At 38.8% G+C, this 21,733-nt stretch overlaps 1 protein-coding gene across 1 annotated transcript in view; it reads right to left on the bottom strand.

Moving 5' to 3' along the window:
• Positions 1 to 21,733, bottom strand: part of LOC104622998 (slit homolog 3 protein-like) — a gene marked incomplete at both ends in the record, with an annotated part of 148,817 nt that overhangs the window by 29,770 nt on the left and 97,314 nt on the right. The window contains 3 exons of the mRNA XM_010289936.1: positions 5,911 to 6,074; positions 8,756 to 8,899; positions 20,380 to 20,451. Of these exons, the coding sequence (XP_010288238.1) occupies positions 5,911 to 6,074; positions 8,756 to 8,899; positions 20,380 to 20,451 (380 nt within the window). The remainder of the gene's footprint in view (positions 1 to 5,910; positions 6,075 to 8,755; positions 8,900 to 20,379; positions 20,452 to 21,733) is intronic.

The raw sequence follows: 21,733 nt of genomic DNA, 5'->3' as shown, positions 1-21,733 counted from the left end.
CGCTATCAAAGATTTACAGAAAAGGGAGGGCTATGATCAGTATACAGTACAGCCAAATTACTTTTTCAACAGGAACATTTCTACAGTGCAAGGGAATTTAGCTCCATTACTATTAGTCATAGCAGTCGTGTTGTGTTCTCTAATGACTTCAAGTTCAGAAAATTTTAATGCAAACCAAAGCTCAAATATACTGTTACAGTGTATGGCGAAAACTTCAGGTTCATAATTATGAATTCAATCTAGGATTTAATCTGCAGATGATCTGTTGCTGTTAAACAACCTTCCACTCAGAATTATGCTCATGCACAGCAAATGCATATCCTCAGTTTCGCTATGTTCAGAGAGTTTCTGAAGGTATTTTTGCTTAGTCTTTGTGTCTTTTGGGGGAAAAAAAGTAGTAGAACACACAGCATTTAACTGAATAAAACCAAAACAAAACACACAAAAAGCCCCAGGGAAAGAAATCTGAATGCAGTTAATTTTCCAGCTGTCCAGACCACAGGCAATGTTTCATATTCCTTTCCTTCACTCTGCTCAAGCAAAAGCCCTGGTGAGCAAAAGTGCTGGAACTTGGCCTCAGACAAAATTTCCCACAAAATCAGGCCCAGGCCCAGAGCATCCTGTGCGGGACTGCTAACCCCCATCGCTGCCACCTCCGGCACAGACAGTCCTACACGCTGTCAGGGCTTGGTGCCTGCTCAGGCAGGAGCTGCTGGAGATCAGCACCGCAAGGGCAGGAATACTCGTGAATCCCTGAGCGTGTGTCACTGCAGCACCATAACAAGGCAGACAAGAGCAGGTGGATATCAGTGCTTTTCATCAAACAGAAAATGCTAAGGGCAGGAATACAAATACGTAGTCTGTAAATGACTATTTGCTTACTAAAAGCTGAAGGAATTTGCAAAGTTGTCATCAGAGTCATGGGCAAATTACAGGAACAACAGAGTGTTTCCATCAGATAAATTATGTAAAACCTGGATTAAATTCACTTGCCTTTGCACCTTTCATTTCGAGAGCTCAAAGAGCTTAAATAGAGTTCACATGTCACTGACAGCAGAGAAGGGGATAACTTAGGGAGACCAAGGGACAGAAAACATGTGAACTGCTGTAGGGACCGGACAAAAAGCCTGATGTGCAGCCTGAGTTGTCCTGGCTGGGAACACTCCATCTGTTGCAGTTCTATGCTTCTAAGGCTGAAGCAACGCAGAGAAGAGAGAAGGAAATTTCAGGTGATCACGAGTAATAGGAACTCTGTTCCAAAGTAGACAGGTAACCCAAGAAAGGTGAATATGTCTGAAGACAGAGACTGGAAAAGATACATAAAGAATTAGAAGGAAAACTGCAATGTGTAAGAAGAGGTTTTGTCAAATCATTTGAAAATTAAGAGTGAACAAATAGCAACTACATTTACTACCTAGTAACAGGGGATAACACAAGAAATATGAAACCAGTCCTAAACATGCAAACTCTGGATCCGTATTGTACCACAGAGGCTGACTTTGATTTGCATTTGGTTAACAAGAGACAGTGTCCAAAAAGGAGAGAATTGTGCTGGCAGATGGTTCATTGTCCTCCTCCTGTTATTCCCTGTGCTTTTGATTTGTACAGCACTATCTGGAACTGAAGCAACTAATTAAAGTCAATTAGATGCAATGTATGCCCCAATGCAAGAAGAAGCAGGAAGGCAGGTTGACTTCATCATATTTCACATAGTAACCTTTTTTCTAATTTTCTTTTTTAAATTTTCTAAAAATTTCTAAGATTCTCATTTCTAAGAATTGGAAGATAAAAAGCTTTCATGGTGTGATGCTCATAGCTATACATACACTTTGATCATTATTAGAAATAGTTTGTGTAGATAGAGCAGGTGGAACTTCCATCGCTTTTGAAATACACAATATACTGAAAAACGCAAATGTATCACAGGGGAAAAAAGAGATATACAGCTGAATACAAGGGCAGCTCTCTGCAAAAGCGATTTCATACTCAGTGTCACACAGCAATCAAGGATCCTGCCAACTCTTGAAGTGACAATAAGCTACCACAGAGACAACACAATCTGCTCACAGATTCATTTCCCTTCCTCCAAAAGCCCAGTTCTGCTTCAGAAAACAAAACTGCTGTGTCGTGAACTTAATCAAATGCTACTGGGCAGAAGATTTTTATTGTTCTTTTTCCCCCCTACTTCTACTAAGAACGGAAGCCTCCGGTGACCTAAGGCTGGCAAGTACTGTTGGAGTCTTACGTGGTCATAGTGGGCAGATACAGGCAAAAAGAAAATGATCATCAGAATTTTATTGTTGCCACTGAAAATGATAGTATTTCTCTTTTCTAAACAGAAGAGTGAGTGAATTAGTCATAGCCTGTTCCTCCAATTTGTCTTTCAAGAAAAACCTTTTTTAGTCTCAGATTAACTGTGGGGAGAGAGTTGAGCAAGGGGGTGGTTTATTTTGGTGCATTGCATTAAACTGAAGGCAGAAAAACATGGAGGCTTAAACATATTCGATAGTATATTCAACAGCTTTGCCTGTCTCACAGCCCCAGGCAAAAACATGCCCCTTTCCCTGCTGTTCCTTCATTTCATGCTATAATGCTTCCAATTCTCTTTTTAAAAAGAATTATGTACCTTATCTACCTGTTGCACAGAAACTCCTTCCTATGGCCACTCATAATCTTTGCAGATGTTGCTCCATCATTACCAGTAAAAGCTTGAGTCATTTGGTTCAGGGAGGAAATAGCACCTGGGAAAAGTACCTTGATGATGAATTAAAAAAAAGAAGGCAAGTTCTTCTTGCTAAATACTATCTAAAAGGATGGTGAGGAACTGGAATAAAACCTGAACGAAACAATATGCATAACAAATTTTTCTATTTTTTTTTTACTTTTATTTTTACTGTGATGCATAGTTTTGTCCTGTTTCATTTAATTAATCAAATACAGTTCTACTTAGCCCATCTGCATCTCTGAGTGTGTCCTCTTGACATTACCTTCTTGATGTTCCTCTACCTTCTCAAACTGATGAAACTTCAAATATCTCAGCTTTTCTTCCCCATTCCTGTTAACAACTGCTCTGTCCTATCCTCGTACAAAAAGTGCTTTCCTTTCTTCTCTTAATCTACTGAACAATCGTATTTTTTCTCACGCCAGGTCCTTCCTGACAATCCCCTTTATGATACTTTGTAGAATCCAAATGAATGTGGAAAACACGCAGATTGCTCAGAATTTTATGACTTCAGAACTGGTCCTTTCCCTGATGTCATCTAAGCTCATCTAACTTTAACTGTTCATGGGTGCGATCCTGACATGGGCTCAGTCTGTCTAATTCCAGAGAGCTCACACTTTCTGTGCATCCTCATTACTTCTCAAAGGTCAAAGACCAGGTCAAGATAAAATTCCTCATGTTGCTTCCTTCACCAATCCCTCATATTCACTGGGTTTTCCCCTACAAAATCATCTTTCTGACCACTGACGTATTAAACAAACTACATGAAAATACCAGGATCCTGAAACAAGAACCCCTTTTGAACAAAGAAATGCACATTTACAAAAGGATATAAACAAAAATTATTTTGTCATACACTGAGCAAAGATGTAAAAACCAGAGAGGGAGAATCCCCCAGCCAGCAAGGACACTGAGAAGTTACCAAGCATTGCCACCCCAGTGGGATTGTGCAGGCTCATCCCTGGATAACACAAAGCACCGCTCAGTAGTCTGACTTTGAACGATGAAGATTCATACCTCACGGACTTTTCTGCACAGAGATGTCCTGGGTTAAAACCTGGGATGAAACATATTCCTCAAAATGAAAACATGGAAAATTCCTGCTAAATGCCGGGCCTGAAGCAGCCATGATTCAAAGGGACAACTTGAGCAGAACAGGTGCCAAGGCTGTACGCTCTCTGGATTGACTTACAAACTAAGACTCTCCTAAACCATTAGATGTTCCCCCTGTCTCATGAGAGCAGACAGTGAGTCGAGTTCAATGTATCTCATCGCCATCTGGAAACTCTACAGGCAAGGATATCTTCTCTATTGAGCTTTTAAATAGAATTAGTTGTCATCCAGCTGAAATCTTTGTTCTGAAGCTGCACAATCCCTGCTCTCCTCCTTCGTAAGTCAGGTTTATGCTTTTTCCATGTGGTTTTGATATACTCGTAGAACTGGAGACCAGGGAAAAAACAGCCTAATGCCTCAAGGAAAGGACACCCAAGATAAGAACTCACACAAAATATGATTCTCAACATCACCAGGTACTGTGTTCTGCATTGTTGCTCTTCTTAGCTACAACCTTTCATAAATGATATCAGATAGTGTTTGCCTTATCCAATAGCCTGTACCATTGTTCAAGACATGCATGCACATACGTAAGATTAATTTCTCTAGCCTATTAATAAAAGCAGAAGAAAATAACAATGGCAAATTGAGTACAGATTTATACTGATGTGTTTCTGCAGTCTACTTTCCTTTCTAAATTATTTTTATGCATTTTCACCTCCAGTTTCTTTAAATATGAATATTACTGACTAATTATCTTGTTACTATGATGGACACAATCCCAAAACCCAGATAAAAGCATGTAATAATTTCAGTTCTGGTTCTACATTTTGTGGCTTGAGTCACAAGTGATTGATGACTTTAACAAGCATGCTCAAGAAAACCTGACTGCAAATGAAGTTACCTTTCTTTTATTTTCCCCATAAAGAGAAGGTTTAGCTCAGCGTATTGCTCAGAGAGATACACAAAGCACAACGGCTTGTTCTGGGCTGCTGTCATTCAGTTTCAAGCTGCATCTCCATCTAAAGTCATTAATCTTTTACCACCAGGAACACAATTAATCATGGTATTATTTTTTGGTTCCAGAAGAAAAAGACAAAAATCATAGTATTTTTAATAGAGAACACTGCAAGGTACTCCATCAATAACAGTCATTTTTCTTCTCTGTACACACTAATAGATTTGCTCACTGAAACCTGCTTGTCTTTATAGTACACAAAAATGCAGCAATCCAAAATACGCATAACCAATAGAAAACAAACACATGAAGAAGCAGTCGGCTTAGTTGTGCTGTATAAGGCAATAAATGTCCTTTTACTGAGAGCTGGACCATAAACAAAGAACAGATAAGATTGACAAAATGGTGTTTATGTTACTTCGGAGGTTATTTTCAGGTGGAAACATTCTTCCATCTAGCTTACAACACAAAATCTTTCTCTAAACTATGATGCAAGTTTTGATTCAAAACTTACTAAACCCAAAAATCTTACCAACTTCAATGGCAATTTTACTTAAATTACTGCATATTACTTGTGGATATAAAAAAATTATAAAAATCTATGAAAGTATTTGAATCGATGCCATCCCACCACCCCCAGCTTCACTCACATCCTGGGTCAGAAATGCCCATTACCAGTCGTATAAAAAGCTCACTCATACTGTTCTCAGCCTTTCAGGTCTGAGAACTTACTTGAGCTCGGCTCCCATTAAGGTCAATAAGAGTTCTGCCTGAATACAAATAATGACCCATCCACCTTCCACCCCTTCAAAATATGCCATTTGCCACATGGATTCATATACATCTTCATTATTTTTCTTAGACATTTTATATCCTAGTAATTCTTTAAAATTAAATGTCACAATCTGTCCTTTTTACTTTTCTTTGTTTTTAAGAGATACACAGAAGACAGCTATAGACTGTCCCCTTTTCTTTTCTTTTTTTTTTTTTTTTTTTTTTTAAATCCATAAGGTAATTGGCTTTCTGGAGAACTAACTGAATTTTCCAAATTTAATTTTAAAAGATGCTCCATAATATCCATTATAGCAAACACTGTCCTGCAGATTCGATTAGTAGGCTCTCTGGACCTGCTTATTTCTGAATTGAAAGTGCAGTACAGCCTGGATAAATGAATTACCTGAGCAGCGGAACTTCTTGCTCTTGATCTGGCTGATTCGTTTGTTGGCAAGGCGACGCGGATTGCTGCATCGAGCACCGCTGGTTTCTATCGGATTATCCTGCAGGTAATCAGCCAGCCACTTCAAATGGCAGTCGCACACAAATGGATTCTGAGCTAAATGTCTGCGAGAAGGATGGGATGTTTAATCAGAAGTGACCTGTGACACTGTACTCCATCACTGTTTTTCACAAACGCAAACCTGAAGAGTAGAGTAATTGAATAAGCTTCCAAAAACCCAGGCCTGGCGGAAACCACACAGAGCTGCACATGAATGGGAGAATCCTGTGAGCTATCACATTTCGTAGCTCATTAAGCTTGCTGCAACTCCTTTCACAGAGGAAACAAAAATTAAGATAGCAAAGCCTGCTTTAAAGAACACAGACCTCCTGTCTACAAAGTCCAATGTTTTCTCCTGAGAGCTCGATATGCTGCTTTTTGAGAGAAATGCATCTTTTTAGATGCACCTGACCTGAAGATCATTTTATATCCTGGTTTAAAAGAAATTTTATTGGCAAGCACAGTTTCCCAGGGATCAAAATGCGAATTAGTGAAGTGCCTTGGATCTGTGGGCAAAGCCAGAAGTGATCCAGAGGTCTTGTCTCAGGAGAGGAATTGATGTTTGCATATACTCATCATGCATAATAGTATTCCCCTTCTATGTATTTTTTTCCTGGACCAAAAATTTTTACTTTTGAGACTGAACTGTTTATGCAAGGTAGAACTTGATTCTATCCTTCACCAAAATTTGCACAACATATTTCCCACGCAATTGGAAATAGGTATTATAGCATTGATTTTAATGGAATATTTAGACTTTGTCAATAGAAATCTGCTGGAGTATCTGAGAGAGAAACGGCACTTCTCTGCTGCCATTATGATTCATTCTGCTTGACAAAGTTGAGCACTATACCAGGAGAGTTTGTGAGGTCTTTCTTAGAGCCTGATTCTGATCTCAGTTAAGCTAACTTGCACCAGTCCCTCTAACTGCCAAGGGAGCAGGACACGGCTCTCCAGTAACTGCAAAGACAGTTTAAAAAAAGACAGATGTTTAAATTTGGTTTGGACAGAGGTGTAAAGTTAGAGCCTCACAAGAACTCTGCTCTGTTACTGCTAGTGTGTTTTTTACACCTGTAGAAACTTCTTTTCTTTTCTGTTTGCAGTTATATTTATGAACTGTCACTTAACAGAGTAAGTATAAAATACAACAGGGCAAGGGCTGTCAAGGAGTGGCAAGTGAAAGCATACATAGCAGAAAGTGCCTGAAGAAACTAAATATTATTGTTGTAGTAGAGCCATTCCTGCTGTGAAAGGTCCAAAGAACAAACAAGCTTATAGAGGCAGGAGATGGGACTGATTTTGCAGCTCTAGAAAAAAGGCAGAAAATGACAATCACTTGGAGCACTAAAAATGGGAGAATGAATCACATAATTTCACGAAAAAGTGCTTCACACATTCTCAGTGTGAAGCAACACGTCAATTCTAAGGAGTGGCCACCAGGAGTACCAATAAAAGCCCATGGAAACACATGAGACATTTTTATACCTTACAGGTGTTGTCTGTTGTTGAACCTGACAAATCTTATATAACTCTGTAAATGAACCTTCTCTGTCACCTTGTTTACATATATATCGATGTACATATGTACTGCAGCAGAAGAAAGCACAGTAGAGGCAGGGGGGCAGAACTAGGGGGTGGCTATGGGGTACATGATTATTCTAACGCCTTCACGCTTTGCAGCAATACATACTGGCCAGATATCTGCTGGAAATGAAGGTTGTGCTTGTGGCTGCCTGAGGAGGTAGCAAGTACCCTGCTGCTAGAAATCACACCTGTTAGTTCATTTTTATATGAATTAAAACATTTATAAAAATAATTTGACCAATGCATTTCCAGTATTAAAATATGTATGTGTATGTATATAAATACATACTGGAATATATATGCATATTACATATGCACATATACACACATACTGTAGTACTGGAAATATATATATACACATGCACATATGTATTTTAATACTGGAACGCATATACTTACATACTACATGAACACACAGAGTCTTTTATCTATATATGCACACACAACTATGTATAAACACAAATACACAATACTGAGTGAGGGGGTTCTTCCTTGTTTTTCATTGATACCAGGCTGCCAACTGCAGCTCTGAAGGAGTGCTATTTACCATATTAGCTTACTACTCACAGCTTTGGGATGAAACCTCCTTCTGTAAAATATCAAGTCATTTCTATACTTTTGCTTCAAGTTTTTCTTCTGATCCCTCTTCTCCTAGCGCCTCCAATTCGAAGACTCTCAGAAAATGTTAACTGGATTTTCTTAAAGGATCAAGTAATACAAGGTATCATTTCCCTTAAGTGGAATGTCAGCTGAAATATGGTTTCAGAAGCCATGACCTGTACAGCAGGACTCAAGACCCAGTAAGGGGAGATGCCAACTCATTAACAACTGTTAGGCAATGGTTTTAATAGAATCTGCTGTACATATATTGTACAGAGTCAAATTTACATATTATTGTCCCAACAAACAGTATGAATGAATTACTCTGGGAGCTTAATACACTTATGTCACAATGGGCAGGCTGTATTGATAGCTGGCTGTGCTGAATTTATGCAATACTTCTTTTTCTCGCTCCTCTTATTTCTGTCAGAAAAGGAGGGGCTACTACCTTGGGGTCTCTTCCAAATTGTCTTAATGTCAGATGCAAAGCCTTTGCAACGACAGGCAACATCTTTGGGGGAAAAAGAGTACGCTGTCATTTATGATATCCCTGCATACTCACAGAGTCTGGATCGATCGGAGAGGTGCAAAAAGCCCCTTGCTGATGGTCTGCAGTTTGTTGTCATAAAGAGATAGCAGTTTGAGATTATGCAGACCTTGGAACGTGTTTACCCTCAGGCAGTTGATCTTATTGGCATTGAGCAGCCTGAAAATAGAGAAAAGGTTTATAATTCATTAATCTTGTAATAATCAAATAAAGATAGACTGAACTTTGGGGTTAAATCTAAAAAAATATTAACCCAATCACCAAAGCCAACACATGTTTAAAGTCTTCATTTGTCTTTTACATTAAAAAGGTGAAAAAAACCCAGCCAACATTAGTACTGTCATAGCTGGGGAGTATACAGACATATAGCAGTGCCAGCTAACTTAAAATACTTAGAAGTTTGAGGGGTTTTTTGCATGCCCAGCCCCTGCCCCCATTTGTTCAAACTCTTCAACTTAATATACATGGAAATGGCAAATACTCTCCACCTTGCTATTCCACGTACATACTCATACACAAAGTCCACTACGAGAAGAACCCTTTTTTTTTCAGTTTTCTCTACCAGCAGCTGTCTTAAGTCTGACTGAAATTCTGGAAGCTTGACATCTTTTCTTAAGCAGTACAGGGTTAATCTGATCATGGAAGGAAAGAAAACGTGATCCTCCTCAGAGACAAAAGGAGAGAAGTGTAGGGTCTGGACTAAAACTTACTGAAAGGCAAGCTCTCTTCATACCTAAGGGTAGTCAAGCAGTGGAATGTAGTCAATGCTGCACAGAGGAGTTGTGCAGTCTCCATCACTAAAGGTTTTCAAGATGATACCAAATAAAGCCATGAGCAACCTGCTCTGATCTGGTAAGGTGGCTCTGCTTTGAGCAAGGTTCTCCAGTCTCATTGGCTAAAGACCACCTGAGGTCCCTTCCAACCTCCATTGTCCTACAGCTCTATGAACTTACTCCATTCCAGTTACACCAGATTCCTGTGCAGTTGTGGAAAAGCAGCACAAAGGCAATTTACTTTTTTTTTTTTTTTAATATTTTGCACATCTACATAGCAGCCGGTTGGCAGAACTAATGCCCAAAATCTTGGACAGTACTTCTGCAAATTGTTGCAGGTTATCCAGCCAGAGTCCTATCACCTGTAACAAGTATATACAATCCCAACAACAAGCTGCATCTCCCTCTGAGACAATCAGACACGAGAACACTGAAATGGTCATTGTCATCTGCATATGTGCTATTTTACACTTAGAAGGAAAATAGGCAGGAAATGACCTACTCTTCTTACAAAAGCCAAAAATCACATCTTTTGACTAATATCAGCCTGAGAAAAATGGTACATTGCAAACAGTATACACTGTTAACTCAGTTCTCTTGCTCACAAAATTCTTGCTACTTTGTCGATGAGTTTGAAGGGCTTAATATTGCAACATGGTGGCTCTCTACCAGGCACCACACTAATACGAAATCGGAAGACAAATGTGTTTACAGGTAAGAAAGAAAAGACATCCTCCGCTCCTCAGCAGGCAAATATATGGTCTTAAACACACCTCCAACAGCACTGGGAGCTTCCATTTTCAACAAACCGCACAAACACCACTACAGACAACAGGGAAACCTATCAGGGAAGAAATACATGCTTGTTAGCTGCACATGATGCTTTTCTTTTCGTCCAAAAAGTAACTTCAGAAGGTGCTTCCTCTGCACAGCACCCTGCCTTTGTATTGCTGCAACCTCTGGAACACTGTACACTTGTTACAGCTCTATGCTCCAACCGTCATTTTTGCAGAGCCTCGTTACTGCAGTAAGTGTCTACAGTAATTGTGACACATAAAGATGGATGCATACTTCAGTAGAGCCCTTTTCTCAAGGAGAATAGGAATGCAGTGGTTTGGAATGAGAGGGTGTCAAAGAAGAACTCATCTTTCTAGTCACCAGAAAAGTCAACATCAATTTACCTGAATTTTCTTCTTATATGTCATGGAAAAAGAAGTTTGACATTAGATTAGAGAAAGTCCCATAGAAGGCAATGATGGATAAATGAGGTTACATTTTTGCATGAACCATTAGCTAAAATAATTTTATGAAATCATAAGCAGCACTAGTATGACCCCTCTGTAACTTGTATTTCTGTGACTGATAATTATGTGACACCTAATCCACACTCCTGTTGACTCCACCAGAAGCAACAGAGTAATTTTCATATTAGGCTACAGGAACATTTCCTCCCATGCACTCGACTTCTGAGATCTTGCTCCAACAGCAAACATCAATGTCATGTCTTACTACTTGCTTCTTATAGCCATTTGTATGTCCAAGTCAAAGCAATCTTCATTCTCTTGGTTCTTGTGCGTGATGCATTTCGCTTTCAAGCTTGTACATTATATTTTCCATAAAGGACAGGTTAACATGTCATTAGAAGGCAGAATCAGCTACTGAGTTTTGAACAGTATCCCAACATGCATTTAAGCATTACAAATCCTTTGGCCTCTACCCCCTGTCCTTGTGCACTGGTCCCACATTGTTTTTAGGTAATGCGCATCAGCTTAGATTGCTTGTTCCACGACAGAGGCTTGGTACCTAAGTTATAGAGGAAGAAAACTGAAAGCAAGTATGTACTTCAATTTATTTTGCTAGATGCTATATTTTTCTAATATTATAGTAATATTTTACGTTGCAAGCAGTACTTGTAACAAAGCAAAAATGAAAATAATCTCAGCAATAAAAGAATTTACAACTGAACTATAGTTGTATTCGTATATGTGGACAATGAGCATGTCCTTTTGTGATGCTTCAGAAGTGCACACACAGCAGACCTGCGTTGTGCAGATGCTTTCCACTCCTGTGTGAAGAGTGGGCTCGAAGTCTAACCATCATTGATCCCACTCCGTAAACCCTCAGAGCAAAGCTGATCTAGAACTGCAGTGAATTCATCGGATTTGAATTCATTCTCTGATTAGTGTCAACAAAATATGAATAAACCCAATGCTGGAAATTGGAATTTACAATGTGACAAATTTTCCTGGCATGAATTTTGAACGATTAGATCCACGGTCATATAACCTGTGACATTTCTGCAAGAGCCAAATACCAAACTGAGAGAAACTCATCCTACATACAGCCACAAAGAGAGGCACAGTCTCTCCTTTAAGCACCAGAGAAAGTAATCTGGAATAGGAAAGCGTGCAGACTCTTCAGAAGTGGGAATTCAGGTACTACACAGCTTTTCTGAGGTGACAACACCTATTCTGTATATCATCTATACAGTACCTAAATCTAAAGAGGACAGATAGTGTGCTTAGCAGTAACACAGATGTGGCCATACTTGGTGGATCATGAGGTAGATTAATGTCCTATTTCTGATAAGAATCAGTGAGGAAGGGGCAGGAGGAGTGAAAAACTGTAAGAAAGCATAATAAATCACCCCTAAAATCTTTTTCCTCTTACTTACAGTGAGTTAGAGGATGAATTTTGGCCAGAAGCATTAAGGTTTATATTCATTTCAAAACGCTCAGTTATTTTAAAATATCCCCTCTATGGATATTCCAATTCTTTGCTTAATCTTTCTTCACTGTCACGGCCCCTCTAATGGCACCTAATTATTAATTAGGCCACAAGGCTGGCCTCACATGGAGTTAAAAGTGGTTATAAGAATTTTGTTGTTTAAACTAACACAAAGGCAGATGAAAAAAACATATTCTAGGAAACAGAAACACTGATCTTCCTTAAACATTGAACCATGCTGTAAAACATGCTACGGGTTCCTTTTCGTTGGACACAAACCAAAGGAAGGGACAATATTAAAAGCCGAGTCTTGTTTAACAAGAATTACATGGTATTTATTTTGCACCATTTATGGTGAAAGTAAATTCCACTAATGTTCCTATTTTGTTATCAGCTTGATTGGATGAGATTTACACACGGCCTCCAGATGTGGTGTAGCATTCAAAAGGTGGTTAAAAATTCAAGTAGAAATAAAGCCGCCTGCTACCCAGAAAGATGACAGATTATTAACTGAAGTCTTCATTTTCATCCCTCTGGGTATGTTAAAAACATGAAGAAATCTCTTGCAAGCCTAGGACCACCACGGAATACAGGAGAATGGTTAAAGACCTTGTGGTTTACAGGCCATTGAAAGCAATGAGCAGAGCAGAGCAGCGCAGTATTACAATTCCATGAACACATTTCCTGAAAAAGTGAATTTGTCCACACACGTTGAAATAATAACGTTTCATAGAGTGTGCACTGAACTGGCACTGTAATTGTATCAGATGCTCACAAGCACCATCTGCATAATTAAGATGGTCCCATAATTGAATTATATGCCCAAGCACAGTTTCAAGCGATTAACATTTAAACAACATTTTGAACTCCAAACCCAAAATGATCAAAAGATTATTTTTTAAGAGCAAATGCGGATGTTTATATGGCATTTACCCTTAGCAATGTTTGTATTTTTAACTCCCTGAAGTCAAGTAATCAAACTATCAGCAAACTACTATGTAACTCGGAGAATGAAACAGCAGCCTAGCAACGTTAACATAGGCTGGAGACTGCAGGTTGCTTCTGTTGCTACAGGATGGCCCAAAATCATCCGAGGCACATTATAAGCCAAAAGGAACGTGTCAGGGAGAAAAGCTGCACAGAGCCGCTGGAAAACTTCTCTTTCTTTTTCACTAGCTTTGTGTTTTGACAGTGACGACAAGATGATGAGAATGAAAATGTTCGGCATCCCATGAACTGGCTGGCACATCCCACATGCCAGACTCCACGGGGGAAAATGAGAACTCGCCAGAAAGCGGCAGATGTAAAATGCATAGGAGACTTGCAAGGAAGTGGAGAACTGAAGTTATTTGCACAGGTAACAGCAGAATACAAATTGAATATACGTGACTTTTCGAGAATATCAATAGTCAAAGGCTTCACCTACGTGCAAAGGCTCCATCCTCCCAGCAGTCAATGACAAGCAATGTCTAAATGACAGAATTGTGTGTGCCCCTGCTTACTTATTGGCAAAATAATTGTATTAGGTTCCAGGAAGATTTAAGAATGGTCTGGAGCAATCTGACTCCCTCTCACTGTTGAAGAGATATTTAGACATCTACTAAAATTTACATTTTCTAATGTGATGACTGACCACTGAAGAGTCTGTCACTGCTTCAATTGATAACAACCAGTGGGAAATCATCATCATGCTTGCTTGAACCAGCTTCAAGTGTTTCTCCATGTTCAGGAAACTGGATGATGGTGACGACAAATGTATTCAACGTAACTTAAAATGGAAAAGTCACGAGCTCATAATGAGTCAAGAAGGAAACACAGAGCACAGTCTGACAGTCCTGTTTTGGAGAGATTTTAAAGGCCTCCTTTCATTCCTGATACAAAAGACTGCAACTCCAGTTGAACACCATCCATAAAACAATCCCGCGGTACCTGCGTTACTACCTGGAGAATTATAAGCATGTGTTGTCACAGCATCTGGACTTCTGTTACTCAAAATTCAACATTGTCCAGCTTATGTCTGCAGATAAGGTCATAGCCGATATTAGATAACCACATGACAATTCATATGCACAGTGGAATAAACACGTTTTCTCAACTTCCTGCACTATCAGGGAGTTAGTTCCTTGTGTAATAATAACTAGGAGAGTTTCTGTCAGGTGAGTCCATCTTGGAGCACTGGCGTCAGAAGAGCTAATGAATGACACACTGACGTACGAACCAGCGGTTGTTTTGGGAAGCTGCATGCAGACAGGCTACAGAAGTGACACAGAAAAGGCAGATGCTGTTGCAGTCTTTCATTAGTGCTTGACTATAATTGTATTTCTGTGTCTGGCAGATGCTGCTCCCTCACTTTAACTGCAGTTATTGAGTTTAGTAATATTATCACAATAACAACCTAAATGCAGAAATCTGAAGGAAAAAAAGCTTGAGGCAAACGGCTTGAAAACAATTCTAAAGCTATTAAACAGGTCTGTGCAGAGAGTGTTTTGTGCTGGACTAGAAAGACGAGGGTTGCATAGTATCTCTGCTGTAGCCAGAAATATTTTGAGTAATCAAGGGGAAAGTTCATATGTCATTTTGCTACGAATTTAGAATCACAGAACCCAGAAATGACACAGGTTGCAAAGGACCTCCAGAGGTCATCTGGTCTGAAGCCCACTCAAAGCATGACCAATTTATAGATACTTAATGCAGATATTTGCTTTATCTGAGAAATAATTATTTCATCAGATCACAGGATAATTCAGAATGCAGGAAGCTTGAGGAGTTTCTTGTCCTGTTAGACTGCCCAAACCAGGGTGAGCTACAGGGTCAGACCAGCTTGCTCAGAGTTTTGTTCAGCCTGGTCTTTAAAATCTTCAAGGACAGAAAATGCACAACTTCTCTGGGCAGGCTCCTCCACGGCTTGACTTGTCATTGTGAAGATGTTCCCCCTCACATCAAGTCAGAAGGTCTCTTTTTTTAATGCCTGTTGTCTCTTCTACATGAGAAAAGTGAAGAACTCCATGGAACAAGAAGATTTTATACACCACTTAAAGCTCAGAAGATTGCTGAGGAGGAGAGACTACTGTGCTATAAAGGACTGTGAAATGGAAACCTGTAATTTCTTTATTCTGACATTTATATACTCTTTGCAACACTGTTTAATGGTACTTATGTATATAACAATGTAGTGTATACAATACAAAATATCGGAATTGATGTACAGTCTTTCGAGTAATTTTGTATTTCCTGTTTTTTAAATACTTTGTACGGGTTTGTGCTTCACTGGATTTCCTTTGAGCTTCTAACAAGCTCCAAAAGTACACAATAAATATTTGGTAGAACCTATTTTAAGCTCTTAAGTACTGGGATTCAATTTGCAATTACAAATCAACACAAGCACTTCAAACCTGGCAAATTTGCCATGGAGAGATTTTCCAATCAACCGCAGCAGAAGAGCCATGAGAGTACCAAGTATCTCACTATTCATTCAAGAAGAAACAGCATAAAAAGCAGGTTAAAAAGAAGAATCACTCAAAGCAAAATTTGACTGGTTGAATTTTGGGAAGACTGATAATAGCAGTTTCTGAAAGTACACACACGGCTTGTCACTTATACAAGTCTATTTTAAATAAAGGTCAGTTGAACCTGTAAATGTTAGATCTAGTTCCAATTTTAACCCAGGTTAGATGATTGGATCTGGAAGTCTAATTTTTCACCACTTTTGAAGTTCCTTTATCTGTCAATATGTCAAACTCCAGGCACCAATACGGTTATTGGTCTTTTCCAACTACTAATGTTGAGTCTTCCCTAATGATGAGACTTTAGGAAAAGGAGAAGGCTGTAAGCTTTTCGCTTCATTTTATGAAAGAGGAATACAACAAACCTCTGATTTCAATATATATGTACCCCAGGAGTATATCTACTTCTAGCAACATCAAAAGAGAGTCCATTATAGGGATTCTTTCTTGACCAGCAAGCCATGGGGATCTCGACCATAAAGGTTTAGGATCAACACGCCTGAACACTTGTATGATTAGTAACTATGCAAAGTAAATTTCCTCAAGGAAAAGGATTTATTGAAAACTGATACTTGCCAGACATTTGAAAAATGAGATTTCATCCCCCTATATTATTTTGCTATACAATCTCTTTAAACAGTAGAGATTTTATGATACCTTCTTGTTCCAGGAAATAGAGCACTGTGAAGCACACAGTGTATAACCGTAATAAAAAGGCTCCCAGAATGTTTGTTTTAATATGGTTGCAGAGAGGAAAGTGTATTGCTTAGATATGAAAAGTACTGGTTAACAAACTTGGTGCCCATTATCCACAGCTCATTGGCTTGAGCCACTTGACTCACTGGTTGGCTGCAGACTGGCTTTGCTCATTTGGGAGCAAGCAGAGCAACCCTCAGGTTTATCTGTCCCAGGGCTGCTGAAAAGGAAAGAGCTGTGCAGTGTTACGTTGTGCCCCCTTTGCAGTGACGGACAGACAGTTTGGCAAACTCAAGGGCTCCTGAAAGAGCTTGTCCACATTCCAGGAAAACGGAAAGACAGGTGAGAAGGACATTTAAATATATTCCCGTTTCTAAACAGACCAAGGTTAGTTTAAGGCTTCCTGGACAGCAGTTCAAACTGGCCACAGCTAGTGGCCAAACTACTTGAAAACTTCCACCTTAAACTAAAACCCTTTCCATTTTTTTGATATTCAAATGCAAGCTACAAGAACAACAGTAATTAATCAAACACTATTTCACAGCGTGGACGGATTGTTGACCCAATGAAATCAAACTTTCAGTTTACTGTAAAAAAAAAAAAAAAAAAAAAAAAATCAGACTCCAGTTATCCCTTTCTGGAACAGTATAGCACTCTCAAATCCAAACTGACCTGTCAAGAGACTTGATCCAACCTGCTGAAAAGAAGAATGTATGAGGATAGGTTACAGTAGCTACAGTAGCTTCCTAGCATCCTCTCTCCTGAAAACTTCAAATGGGATAAGGAAAATGACATGGTCCAAGAAAAGCTGTTCCACAGAACAGATGTGTAGTTGGACTTGTACAATAATGTTTCCTGCTGGGTTGGTTAAAATTGCGTATTTAGGAAGTCATAAGATTTGTGAAATCAGCAATTTAACAGAAATCCAATTGTGATTATTTATATGGGGGCTGTTAACTACTTAAGATAGCTAATTATAATACAGACTTCAGAAACAACATTTTAAATTAAACCAATAGCATTTAAAAAAACACAAACCAACAAAAAACTCCACACAAAGAAAAAAAGTTATTCTCTACCATGCTGGTTATTTTCTTGCCAAATATTATATATTATTGGCTTACTTACCTCTGTCTTATATGACAGAAATACAGAATTCTACTGCTAGCCAGGTGGTCTAAAACTTGTTCTGATTCCTCCATTTCCCATACACCGAAGTCAAATGGGGCAGTTTAAGAAGCTGTCATGCCTGAGCTGAGCATTACTTTTACCCAGCTACAGTGTTTCTGACACTGGTACTGTCTGCAGGTGTGAGGCACTTACACAAAACTATTCTGCCAGAATAAAAGTGGAATAATCTGGGCCCATATTGTGGTAGTATATTTAAACACAAGGATAATGACATTTCCGAGAAACTCTGATGAGTCTTATCCAAAACAGTAAATAACGATACTATTTGCTCTGCAATTTCACAGCAATTATTTTTTCCTTTCAAATACAATCTCAATAACTTTATACAGAACCCAGAACAACTCCCTTTTTCTGATCGTGTAGTGCTTTACCGTAACAGCAGTGTATTTTCAAAAATGCTCCATCTGAAGCTTAGGAAATTATACTGGCTACTAGGATACCTTAATCGGAGCGTTCTTATCAGTGTGTCTCCAGACTAATAAGAAGAAATCCAATCTAGAGCCCACTGAACACTAAATTAGATCTAATCATCGGGCACTCTTCCAACTGTTCAACAGCAGGTCTAAAACCAACAAATGCCATTTATTTTTTTCATATCCATTAAAATACTACAAGCAATCCAATCATAGCTGTTTCAAAGCCATGATCAGTAAAGTGTGCAGACTTTTGTTTGCATTTAAACCATGATCTTTCAATACTCTCTTTGCCAAGAGCTACTTTACATTCAAACACTTTCAAGAAGACCCTGAAAGGCTCCAGAGCCACAATACTCTGGGAATCCTATAATGGGGCGACCTATTCACGTCTTCTCAGGTTGAAGTGTTTAAATATCTGAAGTACAACACCTTTTAATGATTCTCTGGCATATAGATTTTGCCCCCTTAACAAAAAGGCATCACTTGAGCTAATTCAGGAAGTTACTGCATCTGGGCTTAAATATGTAATTCATTGAAAGTCTGCACTGCATGCACACAAGGACTATAGTATAAAGGCATTGAAATGTGCTTAATGCTTTATGCGAAAGTTCTAGACCCACCGTGAGCCATGTGGCCAGGGCTAGATAGAGCAACAGTGCATCACTTTGAACTTGTAACCATAAAAATATTTTATTGGGGGGGGAGGAGTATGATAAAGCTCTTATTTTTCTAATATAGTTTCTTTCTCAGAGGTCAAAGTGACATGTTAAGTTTTAGCTCTGCTTTTGCTTGCAAGTCTTCATTGTACCGAACACAGCCTGAGTCCGATAATGGCAGTTGTAGCATGCCAGTTATATCAACGCATACCGAGTCCCGGCTTCTACGCACTTCCACGCTCACTGTTCTCACACATGGCAAACTACCTCCCCTCTAAAAACCCAGTCTTCTCTTACCGCACAGGCTGGCCATGAAGACAGTGAAGTACTAACAAACTTGTGAGGTGTGGGATAGGAGAGAGGAAAGGAGCTGCCGGAAAAAGTACGTGCCAAAGGTAAAGACAAAATAATTGGCTGTGTGCAGGAGGAGATGAAAAGCTTCCCACTGTCGCAGCTCAAGGATTGTCATAACCATATGTGATCCTGCTTGTCCTTCTCTAGAATAGCGTGGTCCCAGTTTGCAACTAAGATCTTACGGATAAGTTACACATCTGAATAGTCCTGCACTTAATATATAGAGCAATTACCACTATTTCATATTTTAGTTCTTCAGCTTTGCTCAGGGATTTCTAATCTAAATCTATGCTTATTTTTATATAGCATGTAAGTGCAGCAAAGACTGCAATCATAGAGTGACACATTCAATGGTAATCATGAACTTTTGGATATTAATTTCTGGTTATGTCAGCATAGCCAGAAAGACTTACAATAACATGTCTAAAAGCTACTTTTATTTTGTATTTTATATAATTTATTGTTTGGGGGTGGAGGGCTGTATGTGATATAAACCAGAATTGATGAATTTATTATATATCACCTTCACTGTCTGAGTGCATCATCCATGATGGTAATCAGAACATTGGGAATATACATTAAGCTCACTTCCCTTCTGTTCCCTCTACTGACTGGCTGAAATAGTAGCCGATTTCCTTCTCTTTGAATGAGTTACTGGTTCCCAGTGGGATTATGGAGACAAAAGTGAGTGAAACTTCCAATTTCACATTTGTCTTAGGAAATTTTTTATGCTACATTAATAAATACTGAAGAGTGTGTGATATATATCTTACCCCTGATCATGACTGTGTGTTAAATCACACATGACATAAAATACTTGAATACACAATATATTCTGAAATAATTTCTCTTGCAACTAAGTCACATGTGGCATAATAAGAATATGGAACTGAGCATAGCTCGCAACAGTAAGACCTTTCATACACCATTTTGCCTGCATGTGCAGGTACTTGCAGCACAGTAGCTCTCAAGGATCTAGATATTCAACCACAAATGCTAAATGTGTAAAAACAATCAGATGGTATCCCCACCCACACATCAGCCGGTGACCAAATTTCCTTTCTTGGACTTCACTGAGTCTCTCATTTCCTCCCCACACTTAAATCCTCTGTGTCTATCACCTATTATACACACTGTGCTAGAAAACTGTTGGCAGTTTTTTTCTTCCAGTCCTTGCCCCCCTCTTGCCTGACACAGAAACAACAGACTGTCACGTCCCAGTGAGTTTTCAGTGGAAAAGGTGATTATATTAATGCCAGAAGCTGAAAAAACAGTAAATCTAGCTAGTCTGTAAAATAAAGAAGAGGAAGGGATCATACTCACAGCAGCTGCAGAGACACAAGATCATCAAAAAGGCCCTGGGGAATCTCTGTGATCTTGTTTCCATAGAGCACTCTGAAAGATACAGGAAGACAAAATAAATCTTAAGTAACAGACCAGTTTAGTGTCCTCCCACATCTCTGCATTATCATCTTTATTGATCTTGTGCACCATGCCCAGGATCTGTGGGCATTTCATTTAACTACTGATCTCATTTGCTTTTCAGAGAGCACATGGTATTAAATGAGTCGTTATGATTCAGGCTTCGTCTGGTGTTGGAAAGCATTTTTAATGTAGAAACTGGAGATAATCCAAAAACCGTATCTGAAATATTTTTCATTTTGTTGAGGGATTTTTTTCCCCCCCTTTTTAGAAATATTTTAACCATTGAAAGGCACATTGTCTGATGCAAAAACCTAGAATTCTGCTCAGGGATACCAAACTTAAAAGCCAGGGAGCACAAGCTGCTTATAGATAAAATTTCGTATAACTGAATCTCTTAAGATATAATAATTGGCACGACATGTGACACAGGCATCATTGGATAAAATAGTACAGCTCCACCAGCTGCTGTTACAATTTTTGAGCTTGCTAATATAAAGAAATTTAGCCTGAACTGGAAATAGAGATATATTTCAGAACCTCAAAAAAATAATTTAGGTATAGTTTAGTTACAAAAATCAGTAAAGATTTAATAACACAAATGAGAGTCACTGTATATATCTAGTCAACCATAAATATATATGACCTGATATCCATGATTCAGATTCTATATTAAAAATATTTCCTTTTTTAATGAAAAAATGCACATATAGTATCATCTGAAATTGAACTGAAGGGAAAAGCAGACAAAACCACCATTATGCTAAGATGTGTCACCTAGGGATCAGAGCAAAATCATACATAACAGGGACACCTGAATTTCAATCATGGCTGAAGTATGTAGTCATGTCATTTCTGCACATTAATAAAATTTGTCAAAACCAGAAAGTGAATTAGGAGCTTATCTGGGTGCTGGTAAAAGGGAAGAACATTAGGCTCCCTCTGAAAATTTCACAGCTTAGCTAAACGTTTTAATAGACTTCAAGTTGGGGAAAACAATATATATGTAATTTCCATGCTCTACATAGGGCACGGTAAATGGTTATGGACCAGCTCGTGCCAAAATTCTGTTGCTCCTGAGTCACTAAACTGGTTAACTCCCTAACTTTTTAATGTGGAGTAATATGCTGGATGCTGGCTGAAATCCTGATTTACCGTGTCTTTCAACATTTAAAATATTATGGTGAGTTGAACATACTGAAAAACAAACACTTAGCATGACGGACCATTTACAATACCCTCTGGCCTTCCCAAA

Source organism: Phaethon lepturus, unplaced genomic scaffold (assembly GCF_000687285.1).
Source record: "Phaethon lepturus isolate BGI_N335 unplaced genomic scaffold, ASM68728v1 scaffold7226, whole genome shotgun sequence".
Lineage (NCBI taxonomy): Eukaryota > Metazoa > Chordata > Aves > Phaethontiformes > Phaethontidae > Phaethon > Phaethon lepturus.
The sequence above is the reverse complement of the archived record's forward strand: the minus strand, read 5'-3'. Positions and strand labels throughout refer to the sequence as shown.